We start from the raw sequence: 27,829 nt of genomic DNA, 5'->3' as shown, positions 1-27,829 counted from the left end.
TCATAAGCTCACAGACTTGATAAGAAAGGCAGACAACTGGCCTCTGAAGATGATATCTTGGTAGAAAGGACCGTTGCCAGCAGTTAAGAAGAGGAAGAGAAGTATGTTATGGTCTTTCTGAACCTGCTAACTGACTAACCTAGTTGTGGGGTTTTTTGGCCACTGCAAGCTAACCGAAGACCACATACACCTTCTGCAGGCAGTGTTCATTGCCAGGAGAGAAGAAATATGAGTGAGATAAGTCAAAGTTTCAGCAAAGCAGCTTCTGAGTCTGACTCAGACATACCTTTTTAAGGTTCAGATTTTCCCACAGAGCGACTAACATTTTTGCTGGAGTCACATTTCTCAGTAGAGAAGAAACAGGAGCTGTTCTAACATCCCTCGTCATGGTGCTACACTCAGGGGACTCAATTTGAGCACTGCAGGGGATGTGAGAGCAGGATCAGAGGATGTGCTGTAACAGTCAGGGAAGTTAAGGAGCCATAGGCTGGCCTTGGAGACCCTGTCACCTCCAGGCAAGCTGTTCCACTGCTCACTGTCTACAGAAACTTCGGTGGCAGAAACAGTCTGTTAGACAGTTTCAGAATGGCGGAGACTTTCATTAAATGCATTCGGAGGTTAAAAAGCTTCAAAGTAAACAATTTGACTGGAGAATTAGGGCTGAAAAGGCTCCTAAACTAGCAGACACTTAACAAGTTCACTGGCTGAACTTTTCATTAAATTATAACCTTTACGCAGCCTCCAGGGAGTCTCCTTGATTTTGGTGCAGAGAACGCTCTCGGAGCCAAGGGGAACTGAGATGTTCAGTGGTGCCCAGGTCCGTCCTACCCAAATGGCTCCCAGCAGGCAAAGGCCCGTGACAGCAAATCAAAGTTTTCTACCCACAAAGGCAACGTGACTCATTTTGTCTGACTCGGCTACAGAAATTGTCTCTATCCAACCCAGCTTTGGTTCCACAGAAGCCCCAGGCAGCCGTCTGCCACCTCACAAACAGAACGTTTCGTCGTGTGGCACCAAACTTTGTTCATCAAAAGATCCCAGCCCACCTTCACGGAAAGGTCTGTGCTGCAGTCCCCTCTTGTTCACCACACCATAACACCACTTCATCTGGTTGCCTTATCCTGTTTGCTTTCAAAGAGCTTCCCAAAGCTACGTACATCCAGAACCAGAAGATGAGACTACTTTGCAGGGCACCCTGGCAGGTCAGCAGCAAACCGGCAGTCCAAACCTCAGCAAGTATAGCATAGATCATTAAAAAAGTTATTAGGAAATAATGTCAGGGTTTCTACGCTCGTTTAAAGGATCTCCACATACAACAACCACCTAAATCAAAGTTTTACAAGCAAAACTTGGCTCTTGGCACCAGCCGGGCAACCCTGTCTCCCAGTGATGTCCTCAGGGGACTGAGACAAACCCATGCCTTTTCCAGATTTGGACTGCTGTTGATGAGAATTTAGGGGAGTAGGGGGAATCAGTCCATTTCTCTCTTCCTCGGCTACACCCTCTTTGCAGGACTGTTTTCCCTTCTTTTTTTCACCTGCTTGCAGACTACATCTGGGGAGCAGGCCACATCCGCAGTCATTCTTCTGAGTACAGAAAATAATAACAATCGTTACAACAATAAATTCAGTGCGACTTGGAGAGGGATAAAAGTAGAACGAGTCACCTGGGACTGGTGACAAACAGCACTTAACACACTCGGAGGAAGACATCGGCCACCAGGGTGATGGCTGCAACGGAACAACCTGACCGGAATAATACAGCGCTGCCTGTGAAAGCGAGCTCCTCGTTTGCACAGAGCGAAACGAACGCTGCTCAGCCTATGGCAGAGGAACGAAGGGAAGGAACAGCCGCTGGGGATTTGCAACTGCAGCGCAAGAACTTTGGTATCACCAGTTCAACGCTTAACCCGCTGAGGAATGCCCTCCAGAGCTAACTGTTTATACGTAACACAAATAATATAAACAGCTAAGTGCTGGAGGGCACATATATACATGCAGATATATGTATAAAAGACAGAGTATTTTCTGTTCCACTCTGCACCATGAAAAGTAACACCACCAGATAAATAAACACATGTCAGCTCATGAGAAATGCAGGGAGGCAGAAAGCACAAAAGCTTTCTTAGCCGTGTCCAGAAGAATAAATTTCTCTTTCACATGCACCCACACCCAGCAGTCCAGCTCAAAAATCTGGTCTCCACTCTCCAATGAGAAAATGCTGGTGCCAAAGCTGCTTGCTCAAAAAGCAAAGTAACGCTGCCAAATTGAGCCCAAACCCAATCCCACTAAAAACTCTTTCTTCTGCCGGTTTTAAACCGTCCGCTGGGGACAGATAATTATCAAATAATAGTATCAACAACGTCAGATTATCACTTAAGACCCTTTGATACGTTCAAGTGAATGTTGTTTCAAATGTTATCGAGTGTCAAATATTTACTCTGGAGTCCAACTGAGCAAACGACCCATCCAGTGCCACTGAGCATGGCAGGTGCTCCTAACAGGAGCAGTGGGATCCGCAGAGCGAAGGAAACAACCCAGCTATTTGCAGCAGAGGAAGCGTGGGGACAATCTTGGATTTTACAGGACAAAGAGCGCCCTGATAGCCAGAACTCCCCTAAGGGAGCCAGGACTGCCTTCACGCTTGTCTGTGTGTGGAGCTCTTTCTAAACTGGTGGAGCTACAGCAAGGCAGGTGGAGCTTTACAGTCCCCCCGTGGAGTCAGAGATGTGTCAAATCTCACATCCTCAGTGTGAGACTCGCACAAACGCTCCCGTCTTGTGCCTCCTCGTGCCAGAGCTGTACCTCCCACGACCGATGCTCAGAACTGCTATGTTCCAGGACCCCACGCACCTCTGATCTGCCATCTGCTCCAAGCAAAAAGTCTGAAATTAGAGGAATAACCACCGGCGCAAGCAAGTCTTCCGCTGGATTTCCCCTTGGGAAACACCCCCAGAGGATGGATTCTGCTGCCTTAGAGATGGCTCTTCCCTGTACATTTATAGTGCACAGAGCAACTGGCTTAATCTGCCTCATCCTTCCTCTTTCAAGTGCCCTTGGGATAACTGGCAGAGCAAATTCCTCTCCAGCTATGGCCAGAACAAAAGCAAGACCCCGTTATTATCCTGGCCCATCACCACCCTCTGTATTTTCAAGAAGTGGAGCACAATGCTTGGCTACCTGCTGCCCGACCCTCAACCACTCCAGTTCATCCCGCTCAGACATGGTGTGGTTTCCCTTTCCCTTTTAGCATATGCAACGATGTTCTAAGGGGTGCTCGGTGAGGGGAACATGTGCCTCCATCACGCAGAGACGTGACTTTGAACCGATGCCTTTCTCTGTTCCTTAATTAGGCAGCCCTACTGAAGCCGCAAATGAAGAATGTCTGTGCCGAGCACAGAGTGGGAGGATCAGCGATGTGCAGCGATACCATTACAACAGCGCTGCCTCATGAGCCAGCACTTCTTCAGTGTCAAAACACGGTCCGGGGCCCCAGACGTCATGTTCGGTGAAGTCACGTACCTTGTCAGCAGGACTGCCGAGCGCGAGCATGCAAAACCGAGGGGCACTTTGTCAGCTCGCTCCCTCGCCAAAGACGCGCGTGCGGAGCTATCGGGGAGGTGAGGCAACGTGCAGGGTGGAACGGGGGCAGTGTCCAGCAAAGAGCAGGTTTAGGATCTCGAGCAAAACAAGGACAACCTCTCTGCACTCCAAAGATGAAAACCTTTCGGTATTTTCGTTGGAGTTGTTTCATTTAGCCGTTTCGAGCAGCTGCCTCCAGCTATTTCATAATAACAGTAACAACTAGTAAAGAACCAAACCAAACCGAACCAAAAAAGCACACAGGCCTGTTCCCTGACTCCAGATGTTCCCTGACTTCAGAAAGCAGAGTTTGCTGGGATGTAGGTTATTATGCAAAATCATTTTTCTTTTTTTCCTCGAGGCAATCATGAAGCGTTTCATTAATACACACTGGAAAAATAAGATAATGGCTTTCTTGAGAAACATGGGGAGATTTGCCCTGAGCCCCGAGTCAGGCCGAAGTGCCCCCCTGTTACCGCGTTCGCCCCTCACATCGCCGCCCTCCCAAACGGAGCCGCAGCCCCCAGCGCCGGGAGGGCTGAGAGGGGAGAAAATAACCACCAGGGTCCCGTTTTAGAATACGCCAAGCACTGAGAAAGACAGGTTTATGTCGGGAAGGGAGGGAGCAGTCTATTTCGGGCCGTTCGAATAGCAGCCACGGGCCTATCGGGGGCAGTTCTCCTCGTAATATTTCGCGTGTGTGCCGGGAACACATGCCGGAGGGACGCTGGAGGGAAAGGCAGAAAGCCTGGTACACAAACGGCTTGTCATAACGTAACAGGAGGCAAGGCTCTGCCTCCCAGACACCTCCAGAGCAACTTCCAGTTGGAAAAGGTCAACGTGCCATCCACAGAGAGCCAGGGTGCGGAAAACTCGTATAACTTCTCCCAGCGAAACGCAATGGGTAACAGTTACGAACCAGCCCTCCCTGGTAGGGCTCACAGGCATGCTTCAGGAGCTCTGCTTCCACGACCACTTGTCCACCTCAGCAATCATAAAGCTATGCATGCCACTACCTGCCCACCCGCAGCACAGGCATTGACCCAGGAGGCACAGAATGAGAGCACGACGCCTGAGGTGTGATGCCGTGGGCACAGCTCTGAGCGTGCGCTGTAGTTTAATGCCCCCTTACACTGCTGCTCGGGGGTGAGCCGAGGCAGCCTGAAGCCCCTGGAGACCTTCCAGGCACCGGGGGTGTCTCCACCATGGTGGCATTTGGGGTGTCACCTCCTGGGGGGACGTCATGAGGGCACTCAAGAGACTTCTCCAGGGCTGTCACCGCCCCTGTGGCGAGGGCGCACGAGGGACTTCCATGCCTGCAAACCACACCTGGCGCGTCACCTCGTGGCAGGACATCACGAGGACACTCGAGGGGCTTTCCTAGGGGTGTTACCACCCCAGCATCGAGTGCGCACGAGGTACATCAGCTCCCACTCCCCTCTCCCACCAGTCCCCATCCGCCCTCACCCCCTCCCCTCAGCGCCCCAGCCCCGCCTTCTCGCCTCGCCTCAGGGCCGGGGGTGGCCCCCGGGGGCCGCGCGTGTCGCCCGCCCCCCTCCGCCCGTCAGGGGGCGCCGTGACTCACCGCCAGCAGGGCCGAGGCTCGCTGCTCCCCCGCCGCCTGCTCCCCGTTGGCGCCGCCGTTGCTGAGGAGGTGCTGGTGGTAGTCGGGGGGCGCGGCGGCGGCGGCGGACGGGGTGGCCGCTCCTCCTCCTCCTCCACCTCCTCCTCCTCCTCCACCTCCTCCTCCTCCTCCTCCTCCTCCTCCTCCTCCTGCTCCTCCTGCGGCCGCCTTGGGGTGCTTGGCGGCCTTGCGGGCCCCCTGCCCCTGCTGCACGAGGTGGAGGAGCTGCAAGGTGCTCTCCCGCTCGCGGTCGGAGCTCTCGGCGCGGCCCCGCTCGTAGCGCCCCTCGCAGCTGAGGTGGTGCTGGCGGCACACGGCGATGCGGGCCCGCAGCCGCTCCACGATGGCGCTGTGGACCCGGGGGGCCGCCGGGCCGCCCCCGCCGCCCCCCAGCAGCCCGGCCCCCAGCCCCGCGGCCTGGGGGGGAGCCGTGTCGCCCATCGCCACCCCCCGCCGCCGGTGGCCGGCCGCCTCAGTGCCACATGGAGGGGAGAAGGCGGGGGGGGAGGCCCCGCGACCCCACACCGCCAACGGCACCGAGATCCCCCCCTCCCCGTCCCCCCACCGGGGGTGTTTTTTGGGAAAAAAAAAGAGGGGAACGGGGGAAAAATGGGGGGGCTGCTAGGGGCGGGCCACCATCGGCCGAGGGGTCGGGGACGGGCTGAGCCCGCGGGGGGGGGGGGAGGGGGGTGAAAGGGGAAGGATGGGGGTCTTGGGGGGGGGGCACGCGGGAGAGGGGGGAAAAATTAAAAATTAACCCGCTGCCTCCAAAAGGGATCCTCGTCCGAAAGGAGATCCCCCTCGGGAAGGAGTGGGGCTTGGCAGGTTTATTGGTTTTATTTCATTTCGGGGGCTCGGGGGTCGCTCCTTCACGGGGAAATTCAGGCAGGGAAAAGGGTCGCGGGGCTCAGCGGCACGGCGCCGACCCCCCCCCCCCCAAAAATCTTCTAGGGCTGGTGGAGCGGGTTGCTCGTTGGCTTGTTGTTATTATTATTTTAAAGTCTTCGGTAGATGTGCAAATAGCCGGGGAAGGAGGAGGAGGCTGGGGTTAGTTTGGTCTTTGTGCGGTCTCCGTTCTCCTGCTCGCTCCGCGCTGGCCGCTCTCGGGTTTTCGTGCAGGCTCCAAGTGCCTGCGGCTGAAGGGCAGCTCCTCCGGGAACGAGAGGGACGGGTCCCCGGTCCGGAACAATGTCAGGCAGTGGACTTCCAGAGCACGCTTCGCCTCCGGTTAATCCAGCCGCTGGATAAAATCCGTCTTGCTTTCAGCGCTTATTTCCCCCCTTAGCAATAAAGCAGCGAGCCGCCAACCCGAGGCAGAGAACTCCTTTCGCATACTTTCCCTTAGACTCCCGGCTACCGAATAGTTTCAAGTACAGTTTCAAGAAAAGCACGGGAAAAAAAAAAAAAAGCACAAAAAAAAAGAAAAAAAGAAAAAAAAAAAAAAAACACAACACCAACCAACCCTTCAAACAGCGATTACGAACGGCGAGTTGCACTTACAAACTTCCAGCATTTTGCCCCCGGCACGCTCCGGCCACTTTTCCTTTGTGTTTTTTTTTGTATATTCCATCCCCGGCCCGGGGTGGTGCTGCTGGGGGGGTGGCGGGGTTGCGGTGGGTGCTGCCCGCTTGCTGTCTCCTCCGCTCGCCTCCGGCTGCCGGAGCCGGCGCTGCCCGTGGCCCGCGGTGCGTGCGGGGCCGCGGTGCGGGGCGCTGCGGGGGCGGGGGGCGGGTGGCACCGGGCGGCCGGGCCGAGCGCCGGAGCCTCCCAGCGGCCGCGCAGGGGAGGCGGGCGGGCGGCCGCCCCGCCGGGGAAGGAGAGGGAAATGTCGCTCTGCCGACCTCAGCCCGCGGTGGGAACGGGGGAGTTGTGCTGCCGGGTTGGGGCTCCGGGTGCTGGAAGAGAGTGGTTTGCTCTGGGGAGGTGGGTGGGAAGGGAAAGGGGGGTTTTCTAGGGTGATTTTGTGTATGGGGGGGGGGGGGTGAGGGAAGGTTTGGGGAGGGGGAGGCTCTGGTGGGAGCTTCTTGGGTGTCTGGCACTTTGCTTCCTTCCCAGGAAAGCCTCAGCCTTGGTGCTTCTCTTTGCTGTCTCCTCGGTTCGTAGAGTCATGAAGGTTGAAAAAAACCTCCGAGGTCATCAGGTCCAACCACCCCCCTACCACCAATGTCACCCACTAAACCATGTCCCTGAGCACCATGTCCAACCTTGCCTTGAATACCCCCAGGGATGGTGACACCACCACCTCCCTGGGCAACCCGTTCCAATGCCTGGCCACTCTTTCTGTCTCCTCATTTCCAATTGAAACCTCCCCTGGTGCAACTTGAGGCCATTCCCTCTGGTCCTATCACTCATTATCTGCAAGAAGAGGCCGGCCCCCAGACCCCCACAACTTCCTTTCAGGTAGTTGTAGGGGGCAGTAGGGTCTCCCCTGAGCCTCTTCTTCTCCAGATTAAAACCAGGGGTGGCCAAGTGCCCCCAACACCGTCCAGGCTGCAACCAGCAGCTGCCAGGTTCCCTGTGTTGCTGCAGGTGAGCCATGAAGGAGGACGCAGGAATAGCTGGGAGCTAGTCGGCTACGTTAAAGCTACACACTGTTGTGCTACCATGGGGACACCTCTTCGGGAATAAAAATGGCCCCAAACATGCGGAGACACAAGCCTGATGCAAAAGCGCCAACCTTCCAGTCCTAACACAAAACCTTTCAGGACCCACAGCCCCTAACACAAGGACACATCGTCTCATTTGATGAGACTGCCCATCAGAAAACCACACCAATTTCATTACACCATACTGGGAGCAGCAAGCTGAGGATGAGTGACCCTTTCAGGTGCTTTTATCACCTTCCGAAGTCCCGCTCACAACCCTTTTGAATGCCATTGATGAAACGACAGATTCCTTAAACTCACCCTGAACATGCAAACAACACATATGGGGCATATGGGAAATATTTGGGCATATGGGAAATATTTGTGTGACCCACATCTCCTCCAGGCTGCACCAAAACACCCGTGTGGGTTCCCAGGATCCAGGTGTTTGGGCCCACATCTGTCCCACCAAAGACTTTGCTTCCTAACTGCGGGGTGGTGTCCGCGGGCTTGGGGATGTGCTGCATGCAGAGGAAGGCATTATTGCTAACAGGAAAAAGGGATTTTTTTGTTTAACCTTGAACAACCGAGGAAGAGTGGGTTATTATTTGATACGTAACAGCAGCATGCATCTGTTGAGAACAATGGGCTGGCACGGGGAAAAATGGACATTTTTCTGTTTGTAAAATAATAGACAATGTTACCTTTGCTTCAGGCCTCTCTGGGGCTTTTATTCATTTGTTACAGCTTGGATGTCATTGCTGTGTTTAGGGTGGTCAGACTGTACATGTCACAGTAACACCAATCTCATGGAAAATAAGCAAGGGCACTTCAAATGACATCTTGGTGGGGGTTTTCAAAGTTGCCGTGGGCCCGTGAAACTGATGGTGCTGCCCAGGGAGAGACCCGGGTAGCTGCAGGAATCCTCTCTCGTGAGGTTCTGCAGAGCTCAGAGAACGGTCTTTCAAAACAACGATTTTTGAGCTGTAACTTTAGATGTCTCAGATTCACTTTTTGCAAAGCAGCATCTGATGTGTTTTGTGGTTTAATACAGACCGCTTCTAGGGCGAGAGACGGCTTGGTGGCAGGGCTGCGAGTCCCCAGCCGCGCAATACGCAGCAAAGACTGCCCCTGGTGTTTCTGAGAAGGAAATACCCTAAACCCATCCTTCAGCTTTACAACTTTTGTCCAGGAGACGCTGCCGAATGCTACCAGCTCCTGGAAACAGGTATCGTTTTGGGGATTGGCTACTTGTCAGTTTTCTTAAGAGCAGACGGTTCTGAACATCACTGTAACGTCACTTGCGATCGTGTCATATGCGTTCTCATAAAACCACACGAGATGAAACATTAACATAATGGGTCCTGAATAATTCATTACTTTTATCCCCTATGCCGACATCTGTGACCTCTTGCAATGATACTGTAGTCTCATGTGAGCTGTCATCCTCGAGTATTTTTCCATGTGAATTTGCTCCTGCTGCTGCAGCTCTGAGTCTCCCAAGCCCCTACCGGGTGAGCAAAGCCTTTCCTGGTGCTGACTTCTCAGCCAGGAATTCTCACCGTGGAAGTCCCATTGTGCTGAAAACTTTACAAAAATTGAACAAAATGACTATGCTGAACTTCTGTCACCTAAAAACTTGAGTCCACACCTAAATCTAGACACATACCTCGTTCATCTCTCTTTAGAAATCACGTATCAAAGTCCTTCAAAGTTGCATTAGCTCCACCAAAATGGCACGTGCTTAATAACAGTCCTGTGAAAGACTAACCAGGGCTATAAATTTTCAGCCATTCCCATTATTTGCTTTTCAGAGGGTTCTTAGCCATTTTGAATGACTACTGTTATAAATAATGTGATAAATGCACTTCCAGCTAGGCACGCTGTTAGGATGCACCGTGCAGCTCGCCTGCTCAATTGCTAAACTTTGGAGCAGAATCTGACTGCACCTGGGTCACTTTTCTTGTCCTCAAAGTTTGGGCACAAGGCTCATGCATTACTGCTCTGTGTAAACTGTAAACTAAGTCATCTTGAACACACACAGGTTTTTGAATTAAGAATACAATTTCCAGAAAAATCTAAAGAAACTGTGTCTACATGTTATTTAATAAATAACAGGGAAAACAAACAAACAAACAAAATAAAAACAACACATACCATCCCTTAATACCTAGAAAAATACCCAAATTCACATAAACTATTCAGCGAAGCGTAGCCCACGAACTGGGCATTATCATCAGGTTCTTTCAATACCACTCCACGTATTTCTCACATTATTCCTTGGCTGGTCAATCATATTTCCTGACATTCTTTTGTCTCACCTCTAAATTCAACTTAGAACTTGATATTTATTATTTCTCAAAGCAGAATCAGCAAGTCGACTTAATACGGTATATTTCATGTGTGCTGGGTATCTCTTGGAGTGGTACTGTATGTACATGTGTTTATCTAACACACCCACTCTGTTTATCCAGGAAGACTTAAAGAAGGATAAAACTACAAGCCTTTATTTATCCAAATAAAAGTAAACTAGAGGAGTTAAGCATGGGAATTGCCTGTAATTGCCTGCTGAACTACTAGAAATAGCTGCTTTTGGAAAACAGAAGCTTTCACTGTCTAAAAAAAAAAAAAAGAAAGAAAAGAAAAAGGCAGTATCAGCTATCTGCTATTAGCAAAGTTTGCCATCCTACTTGATCCACAAATTATTTTCTTTCCAAAAACTGAGGGACAAGGGGAGGAAAATCACTTCTTTCCAAACTTCCCTGCAAGAACTGGACACAGAATGTAGACCATAAAGAGCCTGATCTCCCCAAAGTACACCACATTTGTAAGGCTGATCCTATCCATACGCATCATGCGTGAATTTTATCATTATCACAGTCCCGGGCTACAGAACTTCAACTAGATCAGATTATTCAAACACTACAGGAGCTAAAGTAATTTCCAAGTATGATCATTAATCACCTGCTCCAAGTCTAATCACATACTGATCGTTCTTCATTGTTCCATGAAGACAGGTACTTTATCTTAATTAGAGCTACTACTTCAAAAACTCACACTAAAGACAATTAAAAATGCCCTCTCAGTACAAGCATTATATCCTCTCACCCTCTAAATCCACTCAAAATCTCTGGAGTAGAAAAGGAACTATGAAAGACTGGCTGGATTTCTGACTTCCCCCATCAGCTGACATTTGCATTTCTCTATTACAAATGTTCTTGCTGCAATTGGACCTGAAAACATCAGTGGGGACGAGCCCTCTTAGCACTACGCGCTGTACAAATGCTGGCATTTACATACAGCCTGTCCTGGAAAATCTGACCTGAATTTTCACATATATTTCTCTTCTAGACAATTTTTTCATTTCCTGTGGTGAAGATGAATGTAAACACGATGCAATGATACTTCACGTTCTCTGCCTTGTAGAAACTCTTCAGGTAAAACAACAGCCACAAAAATATTATCACTTCCTCTCATCTCAGTGAGAGGAATAGTGAAGTCTGGTTATACACACACAAACATTTTGTCAGCCCCCTGCCAAGCCAGCTCAAGTTATCAGTTTCCTGCTGAAACAGAAATCAGTGATGTCAATTCGAGGCATTTTCTTAGTCTAACTAGCATTTTCTTAGTCCAACTAGTGATGTCACAGGCAAAATTGGTGAGCCTGCAGAGGCGCTGTCTTCCAAGACCTTTTGCATGACTGGAAAAAAAAAAAAAACTGCCTGCAGGAAAAAGAAAGAAGTAAGTAGCTCAGAGACTTTTTATGCAAATGAAGAGGAGGTGAGAAACATGATCTGGGACCATAGAATGGTTGAGCTTGTTTCTTGCAGGGGAGCACAGGTACCTGTACCCCTGACTGATGAACTGTAGGGTCTCTATCGGGGAAGGTCGGGAGGGGCGCACATGGAGCAGTGAGGGAGGAAGAGGACAGCCCCCTAGCCTGCAAGATCAGCTGAATCAGCCCCGATGATCAGTGCGGTGACAGATACTGCAGCCAGATTGCCCTCGCATCCAATAATATTCCACCCCCCTGTTTGTGCACTGGGGAGGAAAACAAGGGCTCGTCCGGGATTTGAACCCGGGACCTCTCGCACCCTAAGCGAGAATCATACCCCTAGACCAACGAGCCAATGATGCAGAAAAATCAGAATGAGCAAAATTCATCACCGGAATAAATTGACAATTTTCAATCTAAATGTAGGTGTTACTGAGATATATAAGTACTCAAAACCCCCAAATTCCCCCAATTTATTTATTTATTTATTTTTATTTTGGTTGCATTCAGTTTAAACATGGCAAAATGAGAAACTGACTATTCATTCTTACAGTATTTTTTTTTTTTAACATAAAAATCATTTTCTAGAGCTTTCAGAAAATTCAGACGGCAGCAGGATTTAAGACTATTCTGAACAGTCTGCGAAAGCGCACACCATTAAGTGGTACAAACCCCATTAATTTCAAAACATTTTTCCTTCATGAGAATATGTTACACCAAACAAATATTATTTTAGAGATACCAACTAATGTGTACAGAGATTTCATTATCAGAAAGAAGTCAGGTTTTCAACTGGCATTGATTTTCCTAAAAGGGACATGCCAGTGCACATAACTATTTCTCAGTAATTTTAAGTTGATGGGTGTGTTCCCACCAACAGTCCCAGAATAACAGGGATGGACAAGGAAAGAGAATAGAAAGCACGAGTTTCTTCAGCTCTGGTAACCAGGGAGATAAATATGATATATAAAATCTCAGAATATTTACATATTTAACTGACAGTTAAGGTATGAAAATAATGTCTTCAATTATAAGTTTACTTGAGTGTAAATCTCATCCTTTTTACTGGGATTTTTCATCATGGTTTGTAAATCTTGTTAATAACAAGGTATGATAGAGAACTGACAACATCGGCTCATTCTACCACCATATAAACCCACTGCTGAATTTCAACACCTTGAGATATGGAAGTACTTCATTACTTACAATTTATGCTGGAAAAAAAGCCACTAAATGACAAATTTAAGTTACAGTTTGTATAGAAAAAAAGCCAACAGATTCTGACCATGACATGGCACACGTGGCAGTAGTTGCCTACCCAATCAGCATGTTACCAGTAAAGTGGCATATCAAGCACGAGGAGTTCTGATGGACAAATACCTGAAAAATTAGGTTCCATTAGTTTCACTTGTGAGAAAGCAACTTGTTAAAAAAATCTGGAGGGTTAGCAGTATTGTCCATTTTACCAAGCTGTTTAGGCACAAAAAGACTATTAAGAGTATGTGCATACAGAAGGATGTAAGAACAGTCCCTAGCTGGATTCAAAACCCTGTGCACCCCAAGCACCTTCTCTTAGGCTACATCTAATTAATTTTATATGCAGCACAAAGTAAAGGGACAGAACAAACAATACATCACTTAACCCTACCCAGCTCTTCAAAAATCTATGCCCCATGCCCCATGGTAAGCCATGCATCATGATTCTGACTAACTCCTGCTTTCTGTTGTCAGATTATGCTGGAAGAATTCTCGCTTAGCTGGCATGGCCGCACTAATCCATTCTCTTAATTGTTTAGTTACTGCAAGTAGTTGCCATTATGTTTGTACAATATAATTTGACATTTGAAATCTCAGTAAGTTGTCTCAGTTGTGTATCAGAGACAGCACTGTGGGCCCAAGTGTTCGTTTAGATGGCTTAGCCAGACTCAGCCTGTATGAGGCCTATGAAGTGACTCATCACCTAGTCTCTAAAGAGGGGAATGACTATTGTGCTGCAAATGTAGTCAGAACTGCAGAATAGTTCCTCTGTTGCCTTGCAACAGTCTATAGTGATACCTCAGAGCGGAAATAAGTCTTTGCATTTGGGTGCTTTTCATCATAACTATCATTCTAAATGATTGGACAGGCTTGCAAATTTATAAGGAAGGTACAATGCAAGTCATACGTTCTTGTGTAACATAGTCTCATCTTTTCAAATATCTCTACCTCCAAAGGTCTCAGCATCTCCCACTTTCCCCCGATGCAGCTCAGCATAGGTAGGCAGAAGTTTTATTCCACAAAAATAACATCTCAGTATCTGTTTACTTAAGAGTAAGAGGAAACTTAGAGTGACCTGTAAAGATCCATTTTGTAAAACTTCAGGTTATTATTTACACAGATGAAAAGAAGATACAGCATATTCTTACACAATGGTTTACAGACATGTGGATTTAAGCATAATACAGCCTAAAAGGAATACTGAAGACCAGGCAGAGATAAAGTGCACGCAGATAAAACAGGTCATTCAGTTCTTTACAAGACGTCTTTCAAAGAGCTATATGACCACTTAATCCATTTTTTCTTCTTGGAAATTGTCTGCATCATTCATGTAGTTTTCAAGATCATTGTATCTCTGCAAATCAAATAGAACTTGTATTATTTGATCAAGGTTTACTAACTGAGTTACACAAAGAATGCTTTTTGTGTTTTTCTTCAATACATTAACAAGCATGCCAATAACAATTCAGAAGCAAAAGATATCTAAAAGCTTGTTAAACACAACAGTACTCCAAGTTGTCTTCAAATAGTTCATAAAGTGTTACTGAAACAGCCAAAGAACTTCAACATAAAGCAAAAAGTATTCTTGCCGTGCCTCATGTACGTGTTTCCAGTCTTCATGAGTTACATACAGCTTGACTTTGTTGTGTTGCTGCTTTCAAATGAAACAGGAACCTGCCCAGCACAGCCCAGAGATCATGCAGCTGCCAAAAAGCTTAATGTCAGAAGCTGATACAAACCGTACGTGAAAGCAGGGGCATACCGTTTGAGAGACTCGACCAGCAGAAGCGGATGAATGGTTAAACTAAATTCTTATTATCAAAGACCAATAATTCAGAACTTTACAGTTAAATGAAACATTATATCTCAGCTTTATCTTGTCTCCTTGAAAAAGGATACATCAACTAACTCAGCCATACCTTCTGAATCCACCCCATGTCTTCCAGGTGACTGAAAAGCCGTTCGACTGTGTCTTTAACTGGTTCATCCTCAACACCATCCAACTTGGTAATGGAACTGCAATCCACATACAACTTGTATTTGAAGTGCTTCAAATTATGGTAAATTCTTGTACGATCAGCACATACTACGCCAACCTTCAAAACCTAGAACAAAGTTATTTTCTCAGGGAGGACAATCATCATCTTGACAATATTACGAATGGCCAACTCAGTCTACCTAATAAAATTTTATCATTCAATCTGGAAACATTTTTTCAAAATGAAATAAATAAAATGACACTACATGCATAAATTCAGAGTAAAACCATGTAGTTTTCACTACCACAGAACAACTTTGGAGCAAGCAGGCAGTCAGCAAGTCTAAGCAATGGCAGTATATCAGCACTGTTTTCTTGCAAAAGCTGTACGCAGCCACATTTATAACTACTATCATCTTTGTTGTCTCCTGGGGGAGCTTTGTTACAAAATCACTACCATTTTAGACAACCATCATACTGTGAAAGCAGAGGAAGAGGAATTATTTGGTGACTTTTCCTTAAAATGTAGTATACTTCTAGGGTCAGGAATCACCAGTTCTAGCGTTTTGTAGACTGAGTAATATTCAGTATTTCTTTAGTATATACGTATTAAAACAAATAGGTATGTGCACTGGCATATATACTTAATAAATGCATATAGATTTCAAAAAAGTAAGATTTTATACAATGCACATGGGCTGGTTCTAAGAATCTTCAGAAATCCTGAACTTTCACTAAGAGTATGTGAAATCGAGGGTGTGCACAGGGAGATGGAGTCGAAGTTCACCTACATTTCAGGACATCCTGTGATAGTAATTGGTGCACCAATTACTATTTCAACCCACGGAGGCAAAGACTATCAAATAAGAAATCTACATCTGGTTGGGTTTTAGAGTCAGGTTTTCTACCCTCCAAAGCAGGAAAATAAACGTATGCATGAAGAAACTCATCTCCTGATGCACACAGAAGAAACCGATTTAGCATTACTACAAAAATGCCAGAAACATCCTTCAAGGGCAGCATTGTTTTGGATTGATGTTTTGTCACATCTTTGAGAGTAACAAGCAGATAAATGGCTAAAGGTCAAAATTCTTTGCGTCAGTAATAAAAGCTGTGATTGTATTGCTATTTCAGATTACACGCACACATTTCAACAGACCACATTATTTACTGTAAAATTATCTCTTCTGAGCCACAACAGTGATGCTCTTCATTGCTGCCATTGGTAATAACCTGAATACCCTTCTAAAGTATTAGAAAGTTAAGTTTTAATCAATGCTTACATCCTGCATTTTCAGCAAACTTTGCTAAATGCATGACCAAATGTTTGCATCTGTGAGCAGTCTCCCAAAACATCTGGCCCACTTTAACAACCTACCTCTAGTAACATCTGTTGACGAAGACAGCGATAGAAAAGCATATTTAGTTCGTATGATGTTTATAAATATAAATGCAAATTTAAATTTATTATTAAATACATAAATACACTTCATTTCTTAAATATATTAACTAATAGCTCAGGTGATATAAACTGATCACTGAAGTCAATGGAGGCACACTCACTTGAAAGGACTTTTGATCTGACCTACATAGATGTCTATGAACTGAAAATGTAACCAGCCTGAGATTAAAAAATGCTATTACTAAAGTGCAATTCTCTAATGATCATGTATGTACACGTACCTACATGCAGCTCCACTTCCTACTCACACCCCAAATTGAAAACCTAAGGCTTACGTTGTGTGCAGTAAGTGCTTCTAAAGTGCAAGACCTACCAATCAAGGCAAAGCCTTGACTGACTCAAACTTCCAGAAGTACCATTTCAAACACTGAGACAATCAAAAATGCAACGTGGTGTTTCATGGAGTATTTCATAGCTTTTTAAGCATTCTGAGCAATGAGGTGCAGTCCAAGCAGTGAAGTGTGGTATCTGGAACACAGTTTGATCAGATACCATTCTTCATCAGACCGAAACTCTGCTTGGCCCAGTTCTTCCCCTGTTACAACAGCTACCAGGAAATGTTTAGGAAGTTAGTATAATATATGGGACATACACCATAATGTTTATGGTATTATCATACAACTTGTAGCAGTCAACAGTTAAGACGTTCTGTATCATCTCAGCTATCACATTCCATAGCATGGAAGGAGCTTCCCCAAGAACCTGTCTAATTCCTTTTGGGACCCAATTACAGTTTTTGCCTCCAAAGTGCCTTGTGGCAAAGAGCTTCATAGTTTATTTATGTGTGTGGTGTACAGAATTCCCAGACTGGATAGGTGCCAGAGGAAAATAGTTAAATATCATATAATGTCATTACGCATTGTGTTTTTAAAGCAAGGAAGATCGTCTAAAAATACAATGTTATTTCAGAATGCAGCTTTGGAAAGAATCTCAGCACTGTACACATTCTAATTTTTTCCCCTCACAGTTCTCAGTGACTCTATCCTAATGCTTAACTTATCTGCTCAAGCTGGCCATATCAGCCAAAGTGGTGTTAAATCACTTTGTACGGAATGCAGGAGCATAGCCTGACAACAGCATAACACGTAGTGACTGAATTCATGTCCTCTAAGCACAGATATAAATGGAAATACAATGCCAAGACTGAGAGCAGAAAACAGTTCATAACGCAGGTGACGCAGGAGCAGAAAAGTGTAGGGGACACCTACAACTCCAAACTGTTCAATTCTCCCTGACCATGGAGGGATGGGAATTGGCAGCTACTCACAACAATCGCTGCAAGCCTAAGCAAAACTGGAACAGCTGTTTCTCTTCAGGCCTATTGGCAAAGCAGAATACTTCAGAGATGAGAGAAAAGGAAAGTTTTATGCAGAAGAGGAGGGTTGGAGGTCTGTTTTTGTTCTCTACACATCCACTTTTCTTGAGTATTTTCAAATAAAACTTTAGAAATAGTCCAAGTATGTGTTTCCAGTCAATTTGATCTGCCAGTGCTGATCTGCTTCCTTTCAGTCAATTATTTTTCTTGCAGTGCCAGTTTTATGTAGCTCTGTGTGCCCTTTTTGTTCTTTCTTTTCCCTCAATTGGCAGGACAAGTTGATCAATGCACTGCCAGAAGAACTTCAAAGACAACAGTACCTTTAACAGTCTCAATTAAAGATCACCATAGGAATAGGAACGTTGCATTAGCAAGCCATTAGTAAAAATTACTGGAAAGTGCTCAATCACTCACTCTCCCGGGTCTGTTCTGCAGCCCCTGAGCTCTACTGAGTGAACATGCACATAGCAACCATCTCACCAGATGCTGGGCTACGCAGGGCAAAGAAAACCCTCATCTTGTATTGTTAAGCTGAAGAGGATAAGAATGAACAAGCAAGTTAGTTTAATATTCGGTAGGATATTTCAAGCGTTTCCCAAAATGAAAAACAGCCATTGCAGGACAACATTTGGCCAGCAGTGAGGGGGTTGCTACTGTTATTTCTACAGTTAAACTGGATGTTGAGTAAAGATTAAATTCTTGTGCTAATTCACTTATTTCTGATAAGGCACATATTACCTGCGCAAAAGTGATTTTTAGTTAGTGATCTTCCTGACATAGGGGTCTCTAAATGTAATGACTGTACTATGGTCTGCAGTAGCAGTGCTAGTAAGATTGCTTCCCCGCATCCTAAGTACTTCGTATTTTCCTTTAGCAAAACGGGGAAAAGCCAAATTCTCTCAATTATCATACTCATATTTATCAAAACAATATTAGCAGCTACTGTTCATCAGGTTCTGTAATCTGTTCAGCAAAAAAAAAAAACACCTGTCAGTTACCTAGATTTACCTAGATTCTGCATCACATACAGAGCCCATTATGATGACATAATGATAATCACACTGATGTCCCTCAAATGTCTAATTTAGAGTATTTACAGAGATGCAAACTATCCAGGCTTGAGCTTCAGTAAGGTAAGCCTACAGTTTGTTGAGGGCTTCACTTTATTTTTCTGTAAGAAATCCTATTATATCCTTTTTCAAAACATGTTGTAAATACATCTTGTGCTGACACATTTTTCAGCAAGTACCGTGAAGAACTTCATCTGTATTCAGAAACTCTTTTACATGCACAAAGAAAAGGAATATAGCTTCTCCTGAAATACATCTCCTGAAAGGAGGAGATGTAAGGAGAAAGGCAGAAGCTGGATAACAGCTTGGTGCACAAATACAACAATACTTTATCCTTCACAAATCATGTTTTGAGTTCATCATAAGAGGTCAATTACATGACTTAGGAAGGCCACATGCATATATAATCATAACAGTTACTGTTAGCTGTAAGTTTTCTGTGAAGACACCTAAATACTGGGAACAGCCAGGTTCTTAAGATTCAAGCTCTTACAAAGTCTCCGCTGTGAAATACAACAAAGGTGACTGCTCAAGTCATCTAGAATGGCTGCCTAGTGCAACAGTGTGTAACAACATGAAAGACATGTTTCATTCAAAAATACGATTTAATCCAAAATCTCCTAGTAGAGGCAGCTGTGTGAGAAAAAGATGACAAGATTACCTAAGTGGAAATGTTTTCTAGTTTGGACAAATTGTTCTGATAATGCAGGAAAGAAAAAAAAAAAAAAAGGTTGACTAGAATGTACCAAAGTAGTTGGGAACAAGTCTTCTCAAAGGGAGATAAACAATTTCAAGTGTCAATTCATCTGAGATCTCGAGATACTTTGTCCTGGGTGAATAGCTACATGGGAAAAAGCAGATGTGAAAACATCTGAAGAATGAAGCAGTAAATCTTGACTAGGCTGCACTTGGACTGTTCGAATGACAGTGGCACTATTTCACTCGATGTTCTGACCTACAGCGAACAAGAGCAATAAGAATGCACATGGACGCTCCTAATGCTGAAGCAGTAGGCACAGAATTAGCAAACCTAGTGACCCAAGGTAGAACAAACCTTACTGGCAACAAAGTAGAAAGCAGTCATTCCACTGAGATGACTGTCTATTACACATACGGTTACTTTTATAATGTTTCTGAAAGCTAATCAATGCACGACTGCTGCTGGGAAGGTCTTAAGGGCATTATAGGCACACAAAAAGGTAAAGGGCTTTCAAGTGATCTAATTTCAGTGAAAAGGCATTCTGATATTTAGAACGTTTGTAACTCTGAGGCAAACGTCACTCCTGATTTAAAGCCTCAGACTCCTGGCACAAGGAGATAGGATCTATTCAAGATAAAAAAAAAAAAAAGGGCACAGTATTTCTCATGTACTTGGTAAAAACCAGGAATGCCAGACATATTCAGAGCAACACTCAATTGTGTAGTTTCTTTACCACTAGAGCTGTTTCTCCCTTCCTTATCATATGCTTAGGATTTTCAATCTTCTATTGAACATCCTCTGCCAAAACAACAACAAAAACTACTTTAGAAATAATTGATAAGTGCTTGTATTAGTACTTCAGCCAGTATGTGAATCTTCGTGTGTGCTCTCAGCCTGGTTGACAGACAATTTCAAACAGCCTCCACATGCACCACAGAAGACAAACATGCAGAGGACACCATGTACCTAGAGCATTTCCTTCCTGCCCTGGGTATGACTCAGACTGCAGAGATTTGAAACAGAAGAAAAACTGAAGCAAATCTTAATTTTGGTTTGAAGGCAATAGTTTTCAATTCAATCTATCACGTGCTGGAACACTGTCTCCAATTGTGAGCTGAACATCATGATAAAAAAGATACTTAGTACTTCATGCAGTGCAAGTGCATGTGCTGTAACAGGTACTAATAGTAAGCAGTAAAGGTGGGGAGGAAACAGCACACCAATGACAGAGATGCAGGCAAAAACAAAGGTCATAGAAAAAAAAAACACAACAATTTACTGATAAAAGGTTTTTTTTTGTTTTGTTTCATTTTTTAAGATACTTTTCAAGACCTCCTTCCTAAGATGTTAGAAAGGGCCAGAGGTATGGAAGAAAGCATCTATTTCTCCTCATTTTCACAGGAACTTCCTTCACAACTCCTAGCTAGATCCAAATCAATACTCCTCAAAACTGCAAAATGGTCCTCACATTTTAAAAAATGAACAGGAGTTCAGATGTGAAGTACATCAGCTTAACTTTTGCCTCTGGCATTACAGACGTTACAGGTGCTGACAGGACTTCTATTTGCTGTATGATTTTCCGTAACACTAGACAAAGCTTAAAAATAATTATATAAGGTGCTTGTTTGAACTTACCTGTTTGTCATCTGACATGAAGTCATCTGCTTCCAAGGTTCTGCTATTATAAAGCTTTCCAGACAGTAGCACATTAAACTTACAATACCGATTCATTCCACAGGCCTGACAAAACTTATGTGTTGGATTTTTCAAGATTATGCGAACATTTGGGTAACAATCCACACGCTCCTGAAAAACATTTTTCAGATAACATTAAAGAATCTCCATAAACTCGAACAGACTGCTGATTACCATCTATTTGCACACAATTTGCAGTAGAGAAACCAAAGAGATTCAAATGCGAAGTTTTTTAGCATTCAGTTGCAAACGTATACTTCTCAATCACTTTCTAACACTTTACCAAGTTTTCTTTCATTTAGCTTCAGGCCTAAATGACCCCTGCATCCAGGCAGTTATTTTTCTTTCATCTCTCCGTCTTTGTTTTTATTTTTTTCTGGGGCTGTGGTCAGGGCAACTATATCAGTGGGTCTACCTCAAATAAATACACTGTATCTCACCACTGCTCCTACTCCATTATTGCAGTGATTACTAGGTCACCCCAGCTACAACACTAATAGTATTCCAGTACTTCTTGGCTTCACATTTTTGAAATAGCAGAAGATTCATTATGAACATACTGGTTTCTCTTTTTGTGGGAGGGGGATAACATTTTGTTATAACATTGAACAAGTGACAAAAAATACTCTAAATAGCATCCGCTAAGTTAGCTGGAGAAGCATTCAGGTCACAGAGAACAAAATCCGAACACTTATCTAAATGTTTATTGTGTATTCATAAACACACAAATATTTCTGACATTTGCAGGTACCAAAAGAAGTTACATAAGGTAAAGAGCAATGAGACTGTTAAATATATATATATATATATATATATAAATATAGTGAGTATTGCACCTTTGTTGAAAATTATACTACCGAAAAAATCTGTCAGTAACTGTATGATATGGAGACCACTTCACCGTTTAAAGCAGAAGCAACATACCTTGTACCGATCTTTCCAGCGACTTCTAGAGATTAAGTTGTCAAGACGAGGCTGAATGAAGCGGTCATCCAAATAATGAAGGGAGAGCAACATATCTTGTGCATACTTCTTTTGTCTTGTTCCATCTGTTCAGCAAGAGTCATTACTGATTTCCTGACCATCATATGTTGTACAAATTACCTCAAATAAAATTTTCAAGGACATTATGCTTCTGCATACTAAGAACCATGAATAATTATAATAAATTACTACTGAGTACATCTACTACTGTTATCCAGACAAGTGATACGTGCCTTTTTGATAAACTAATGCATTTAATTCTTTTACAGGTATGTATCACAAAAGCTACATGAATAAACTCTATAAGAGAGGTTAAAGTGAAAAGCTGTCAACCCAAATGTAGAACTATTCACTCAGTGCCATTTAAAAGAATGGAAAAGAAAAATAGAGAAAGTCTTTCTTTTTACCCAGCTTATGTGAAGTGTTCATAATGTACAAGAGAAGGTTGTAATACATGAAAACAAACTACTGAGTAGCTTCCCAGCAGAAATGTTGACAGCTCTCTTCTCCATCACTTCTGAGCAACACATAGACACTGACCTTTAGCCTTCAGCAGCCCAGTCACATGCCTTGAGTTAAGCAGCATAAATATTTCCAAATATTTACTCAAGCAAAAGAAATAAACCAGTAAGACGAGTAAAATGCGAGTATTCCACGAATATCTCCCAGATATGTGCTAGATTCCAGGAATTAACCAGGAGTTTCACTGGTGCAGGCCAACTCTTACTGTCTCAGGCTTCAGCATGTACAGAAAAACACTATTAATGCAGTTACCTTTCCTACTCTTTTAGTGATGCTGTTATCCAAGGATGACTGTTTATCTAGCCTTTTCTATAAAAAAACATTTCATTGTCATTATCATTATAGATACCATAATTACTATCTATTGTTCTTCTATATATGCTTTACATGTTTTCAGTAACTCAGTTATACTGCAAACTTTAAAGAGGTTGTGCTAGACTTTTAAATTTTTTTCATAATAAAAAGCATGTCTACCGCTAAACTATGGGCTCTTAGTTCAAACTAGTTAACTTGTGTTAACTTCCACGAACTCAGAAAAATCCATTCCGTGTTTTGAAAATGTATTGTAATGCTAGGTAACGTTGTAATGCTCATAATATATAATATTCTTCGGAATGCATCCTCTAACCTACCTTCATGGCTGATATACTACTAGCACCTTGGCAGGGAGTTAATAATTGTCTACAGCAGATACAATATGAAACAGAAGGAATGTCACGTAACATAAATCTGGCAAGATTTACTTATTACTCTTTGTAAGCTTGTTGCACTTGGTAAAACAGAGCAATACCTGAAAGAACCAGGGGTGGTAGCTGAAAGATGTTTTTAGTTGCAAGAATACACAGCCTTTACTCTAAAGCCTGTGGTGTACTTCAGTTTCTCCATTCACCCTGATTTCTTGGTGACACCATGTTGCCATTAAGGTTCACCAAGCCAAATCCCAAAAGCCACTTCCTCAGCAAAAACAAGCCAAGAAGTACTGACTGCAGCTGAAATTTATCTCAAAGATCAAACATTAAAGATCAGGACACAGAATAATCATCAAAACGAAAATTATTTATTAACTATCAAATTTCTCAGAAAAGACTTCAAAACATGACATTTTGAAAAATCACCTGACCTTGCAATCTTTCCGCCGAGATGCCTATTTTGAAATTAATTTTACTTTCATGCTGGAACTAGTACTACTGATCAGCAACACAGAAACACTTCCTTACACCTCAGAATGCCTTATGGGCTTAAAAGAATTAAGTCCACGCACTTTTCTAAGATTGCTCATTTCAGATAGATTAATTTCCTAAAGTTACAAAGCTGAAAAACTACAAACAGATCTCAGGGATTTCAAGTCACAAACTTACACTCTAATCGGGAGACCATCTTTTCCAAGAGTAAATGCCTTTCTTTGTCTTTGCATGTACTATTAAATTTTAAATGCAATTTACTTACCATACAATGAGTTCAGGAAAGTGTCATCAATTGCATTTATGAGAAAAGCCTTTACTATTCTTTGGAAGTGTACATAAGGACTACAGCGAGATACTGGAAAAAAATAAGCAGAATTAAAAAGAAAGTAAATGTAAGCAAATGTGACTGTCACATAAGAAGTTTTTTTTTTTTTTCCATTATTGTTAATTTATAATTTTAAAGCCATTTAAATATGAATTTAAAAATAATGTTAAATGTCCCACATCAAAACCTCTTATTTAAGATCTTGCATTCAAATATTGCTTCTCATCCCAATAATCTTAGTGAATTTTAGCATGTCCTAAAGTCACACATGTCCTTTCATCAGGAGCCCAATATAGGAGCTATAAACACAAACTAAAGAAAATAAATTGTTCTATGAATGGCAGGAAATAATGCAAACAACAGAAGGTCAGGCTTACGGTTTTTATTTTCCTAACTTTCTTTCAAATAAACATAATTCTGCTCATGTCTTTACTGGGGAACACATACCACAAAGGCGTGTAACCATCTACACTAGCACTGACTACTCTGTCAGTACACACCTCCTTCTAACAACAAAGTATGCAAGAAGAAAACCAGCATAAACTTCTGGTTCAAGTTTCTCCTCCATCCAGATACCAGTTTACATAAAAGGAATCTCACCAACATGACAAGTGTTCTGACTCCATGCAGCTTGTCTAAAACTGACCAATGAATTCAGAAACCCCTACAGACCTGTGCTTCCAAGTGTCACTGCCATAAATAAAAATACATTAAAAACAAAACAAACAACAACAACAAAAACACAACCCACAACATAAAAGCCTAACTCACAGCAAGATTCTTATGTCATTCTCTAAAATAGAATTGATCCAGAATTAATGTATTTGCTCTTGGGGTATATCGCAAGATAACAGCTTTATGTCTCAAAAGGAATGATTCCATCATAGGTGGCCTCATTCTAAAGCAGACCAAACAACAAGAATTTTCTATGCAATATTGCTCCTTGTCCTTCTCTCCAAATTATACCCTCCCTTTAATAAGATACAGAAGGACTGTAAAAGTTTACTGTGGAAACCACAAGCACTTTCACAAATGAAAGTTGTTCAGGAATTTCTGTTTTTAAACTATCATATCCCATTACACAGTATTATTTTGTATTTAGAGCCCATAAATATTTATTACGGCACTAAAAACAAGTTATAAATATAGAATTGTAACTAATTTTGATCTTACACTGTGGGATGTAGCATGCCAGCAATTCACTATTTGATGTATTTAGTTCTTTTTGTTGCTTTTTTTCACTCTTTACTTGCTCTGTGTCGTCATCACCACCTTCTTCTTCCTCATCGTCAACTATAAAGTCTTTCAGGCTATCACTGTCACTTTCACTTTCTTCTGTTGGTGTGAGGTAACAGAACGGTTCCTCTTCTATTTCTGTTTCACTATTGGTATCCTAATTAAATTAAAAAATATATTTCAAAAGCAAATCAGGAATTTTCAGTATCTGCACTAACAAAATACTACATCTACTGGACCTTCTAATGACAGTAGTTGTTAATAAGAAATAATATATTTCAAAAAATCCGTCATTCTGTACTACATGAGGACTACTTTCTGCTTTAAATTAGCAATCTCCATGTACCTCTCTTCGGTCAAACAGACTGAATAGAAATTAAGGTAACATGAGATTTCTAAGGTGCTTCAACAGGTACATTCTTTCTTGATAAGAGGAATCTGATAGTCCTCTCATGTGTCTCTTCTCTAAGGAAAAAGGAACATTAAAGATATTTTTTCCCTTTCTGACAACATAGACAGATACATGCATTCTAAGCTGCTCAGTCATCAGAACACCTGAAAAAGCAAATGAAAGGAAATTCTTAAATCCTTGGTGATGAAAATTAAATTAGAACTAAAGGTTTTCAGCAGCCAATATTGTTATTTAGTTAACATGTGACAACTGTTGAAATGTGACAGGATTACTGATTTGTCATGAATAAAAATCAAAACAAAATTAAAAAATCCTACTGATTAATATCTATTAATTGCCATCTTCCCCTATATTTAGTGGTGGAACTGAAGCTCCAAGATAAAGTTCAGACCTCATAATTTTCACTCCCACAGGATGTCCGAGATGCTCTTTGTCTTGCAAGACCTTTCAGTTTTGCCAATACTTTCTGCTTCCTATTAGGAGAAACATTTTCTGTAGGGCAGGTTTTATCAGGCTGCTGTTCTTGGGAACTCTCATCTTCATTAATTACACAGTGGCGTTTGGCAAAAACTTTCCTAACAAGGATATCACTGTCCTCGCTTTCATCACTGTCGTGCAGTACCGAGCTGTTCAACCTCTTACGCTTCCCAGGCATAACGCATTCATCATCTGTTATTTCCCCACTGTGGATTTTCTCTTCCTGATCCAAAATGTCATTCTTCAGTAAAGTTTTGTCTTTTTCACCCACTCCATCTTCTGATACGGTAGATTCGGTGGACTCTTCCTCCTCTGAGGTAATCGAGGATTCGTCATCGCTGTCAAGCAGTATGAGCTCCCTTTTAGTGCGTCTCCAGTCCACGCGGGATTTGGCTGACAGTTCAGTTCCTGCTGTCTTGTTTCTTGTTTCGTACCTTCTGACACCTGCTTCTGCCTCCATCGGGAAGCTGTGACAACACACCACAACACCGGTAAGACAACACACCTGTTACATTATTCCAAAGAAGGAGGGAGAGCCTGCCACGTAAAAAAGTTTTACCACGTAAAACTACGATATTTAACAATCCTTCAGTGAGACACACAGAAAACATCACCACACCAAACTCAACACTTCTGAGGAGGGCAGACCTTCCTCAAAGCATGCTTAGGAGCAGAAATACCTCCACTCAGCCTCAATAAATGGGAAAAACCTTTAAGAATATCATCCCCTTCCACATCTGCCGCCCACAGCCGTGCCAGAGGGCTCGGGCCCGGCCGCCTCAGGCCTCCCCCGGTGTCCCCCCGGGCCCTGTCCCCACCCCCCGGCGGGGCTGGGACGCCCCGACAGGAGTCGGACCGGGCCCAACGGAGCTCAGCCCTCTCCCCCCGCCGCCACGGCACAGGCCGATGGTCCCTGTCGCGCCATGTCGCGGCCTGTCGCGCCGTGTCGCGCCCTATCGCGGCCCTAACCCGCTGTTAGTTACCGCGAGCGGTTCCCGCGCTTCAATGCGCGCCAGCTGCCGAGAGGAGGTTACCGCCCCACTCAGCGCGCCGCGCGCCGCGATTGGCTGCCGCGCCCTGTCACTCAGCTCCCGGGATGTTTACGGAAGTGCTGACGGGTCATTTGGGAGGCGGGGGTGTCACGTGGTTTGGTCGGGGTTCGCAGGTTGGCGCGCGGTGCTGGGGAGCTGGAGGTCCCGGGTTCGAGTCCTGCCCCCACCGCAGCGTACGGCTCTGCCGTCCTCCTGGCACTCAGGTCCCTGCCTGGCGGCGGGAGAAACGTTGGAGTGCGATGGCTTGGTTGTGATGGCGTTTCAGCCTAATACAGGTGTGTTCCTGAGGCTCTGTGGGCTTGCAAGGCGTGGCACAAGGGGGATTCTGGTGGCCACTAGCAGCTGTAGGGCATAGAATGGTTCATATAGAATCACAGAATGGTTTGGGTTGGAAGGACCTTAAAGCCCACCCAGTGCCAACCCCTGCCATGGGCGGGGACACCTCCCACCAGATCAGGTTGCCCAAAGCCCCATCCAGCCTGGCCTTGAACACCTCCAGGGATGGGGCATCCACAGCTTCTCTGGGCAGCCTGTGCCAGGGCATCAGCACCCTCTGTGTAAAGACTTTTTTCCTATTTTTTAATCTGCCCCCCCC

At 44.1% G+C, this 27,829-nt stretch overlaps 2 protein-coding genes and 1 non-coding gene across 4 annotated transcripts in view; all 3 read right to left on the bottom strand.

Annotated features, from left to right (window-relative positions):
• The window catches only part of MAML2 (mastermind like transcriptional coactivator 2), a 207,975-nt gene extending 202,309 nt beyond the window's left edge, over positions 1 to 5,666 (bottom strand). Inside the window, exons 1-2 of the mRNA XM_035328379.1 lie at positions 5,322 to 5,666; positions 5,167 to 5,288 (exon numbers count right to left, since the gene is read on the bottom strand). Of these exons, the coding sequence (XP_035184270.1) occupies positions 5,167 to 5,288; positions 5,322 to 5,646 (447 nt within the window). The 5' untranslated portion in view covers positions 5,647 to 5,666. The remainder of the gene's footprint in view (positions 1 to 5,166; positions 5,289 to 5,321) is intronic.
• Positions 5,667 to 11,847: 6,181 nt separating this feature from the next.
• On the bottom strand, positions 11,848 to 11,919 carry TRNAP-AGG. Its single transcript has one exon. It is a non-coding gene; the product is annotated as a tRNA-Pro (tRNA).
• A 201-nt stretch (positions 11,920 to 12,120) lies between these two features.
• Positions 12,121 to 27,221, bottom strand: CCDC82 (coiled-coil domain containing 82). 2 transcript variants are annotated; one of them, XM_035328367.1, is made up of 9 exons: positions 27,166 to 27,221; positions 26,097 to 26,649; positions 25,231 to 25,450; positions 23,995 to 24,087; positions 21,967 to 22,091; positions 20,983 to 21,153; positions 14,722 to 14,927; positions 14,585 to 14,626; positions 12,121 to 14,176 (listed from the first exon to the last, which is right to left on the bottom strand). In XM_035328367.1, exons 2-7 carry the CDS (start codon positions 26,640 to 26,642, stop codon positions 14,727 to 14,729), a joined length of 1,356 nt encoding a protein of 451 aa, XP_035184258.1. In that variant the 5' UTR covers positions 26,643 to 26,649; positions 27,166 to 27,221; the 3' UTR covers positions 12,121 to 14,176; positions 14,585 to 14,626; positions 14,722 to 14,726. The 2 variants fall into 2 exon arrangements, with proteins under 2 accessions (XP_035184258.1, XP_035184249.1); XM_035328358.1 differs by lacking the exon at positions 14,585 to 14,626 and having other exon boundaries at positions 14,742 to 14,927.
• Positions 27,222 to 27,829: the final 608 nt, after the last annotated feature.

Source organism: Oxyura jamaicensis, chromosome 1 (assembly GCF_011077185.1).
Source record: "Oxyura jamaicensis isolate SHBP4307 breed ruddy duck chromosome 1, BPBGC_Ojam_1.0, whole genome shotgun sequence".
In the NCBI taxonomy this organism is placed as follows: domain Eukaryota; kingdom Metazoa; phylum Chordata; class Aves; order Anseriformes; family Anatidae; genus Oxyura; species Oxyura jamaicensis.
This window is presented reverse-complemented; position numbering and strand designations above follow the sequence as displayed.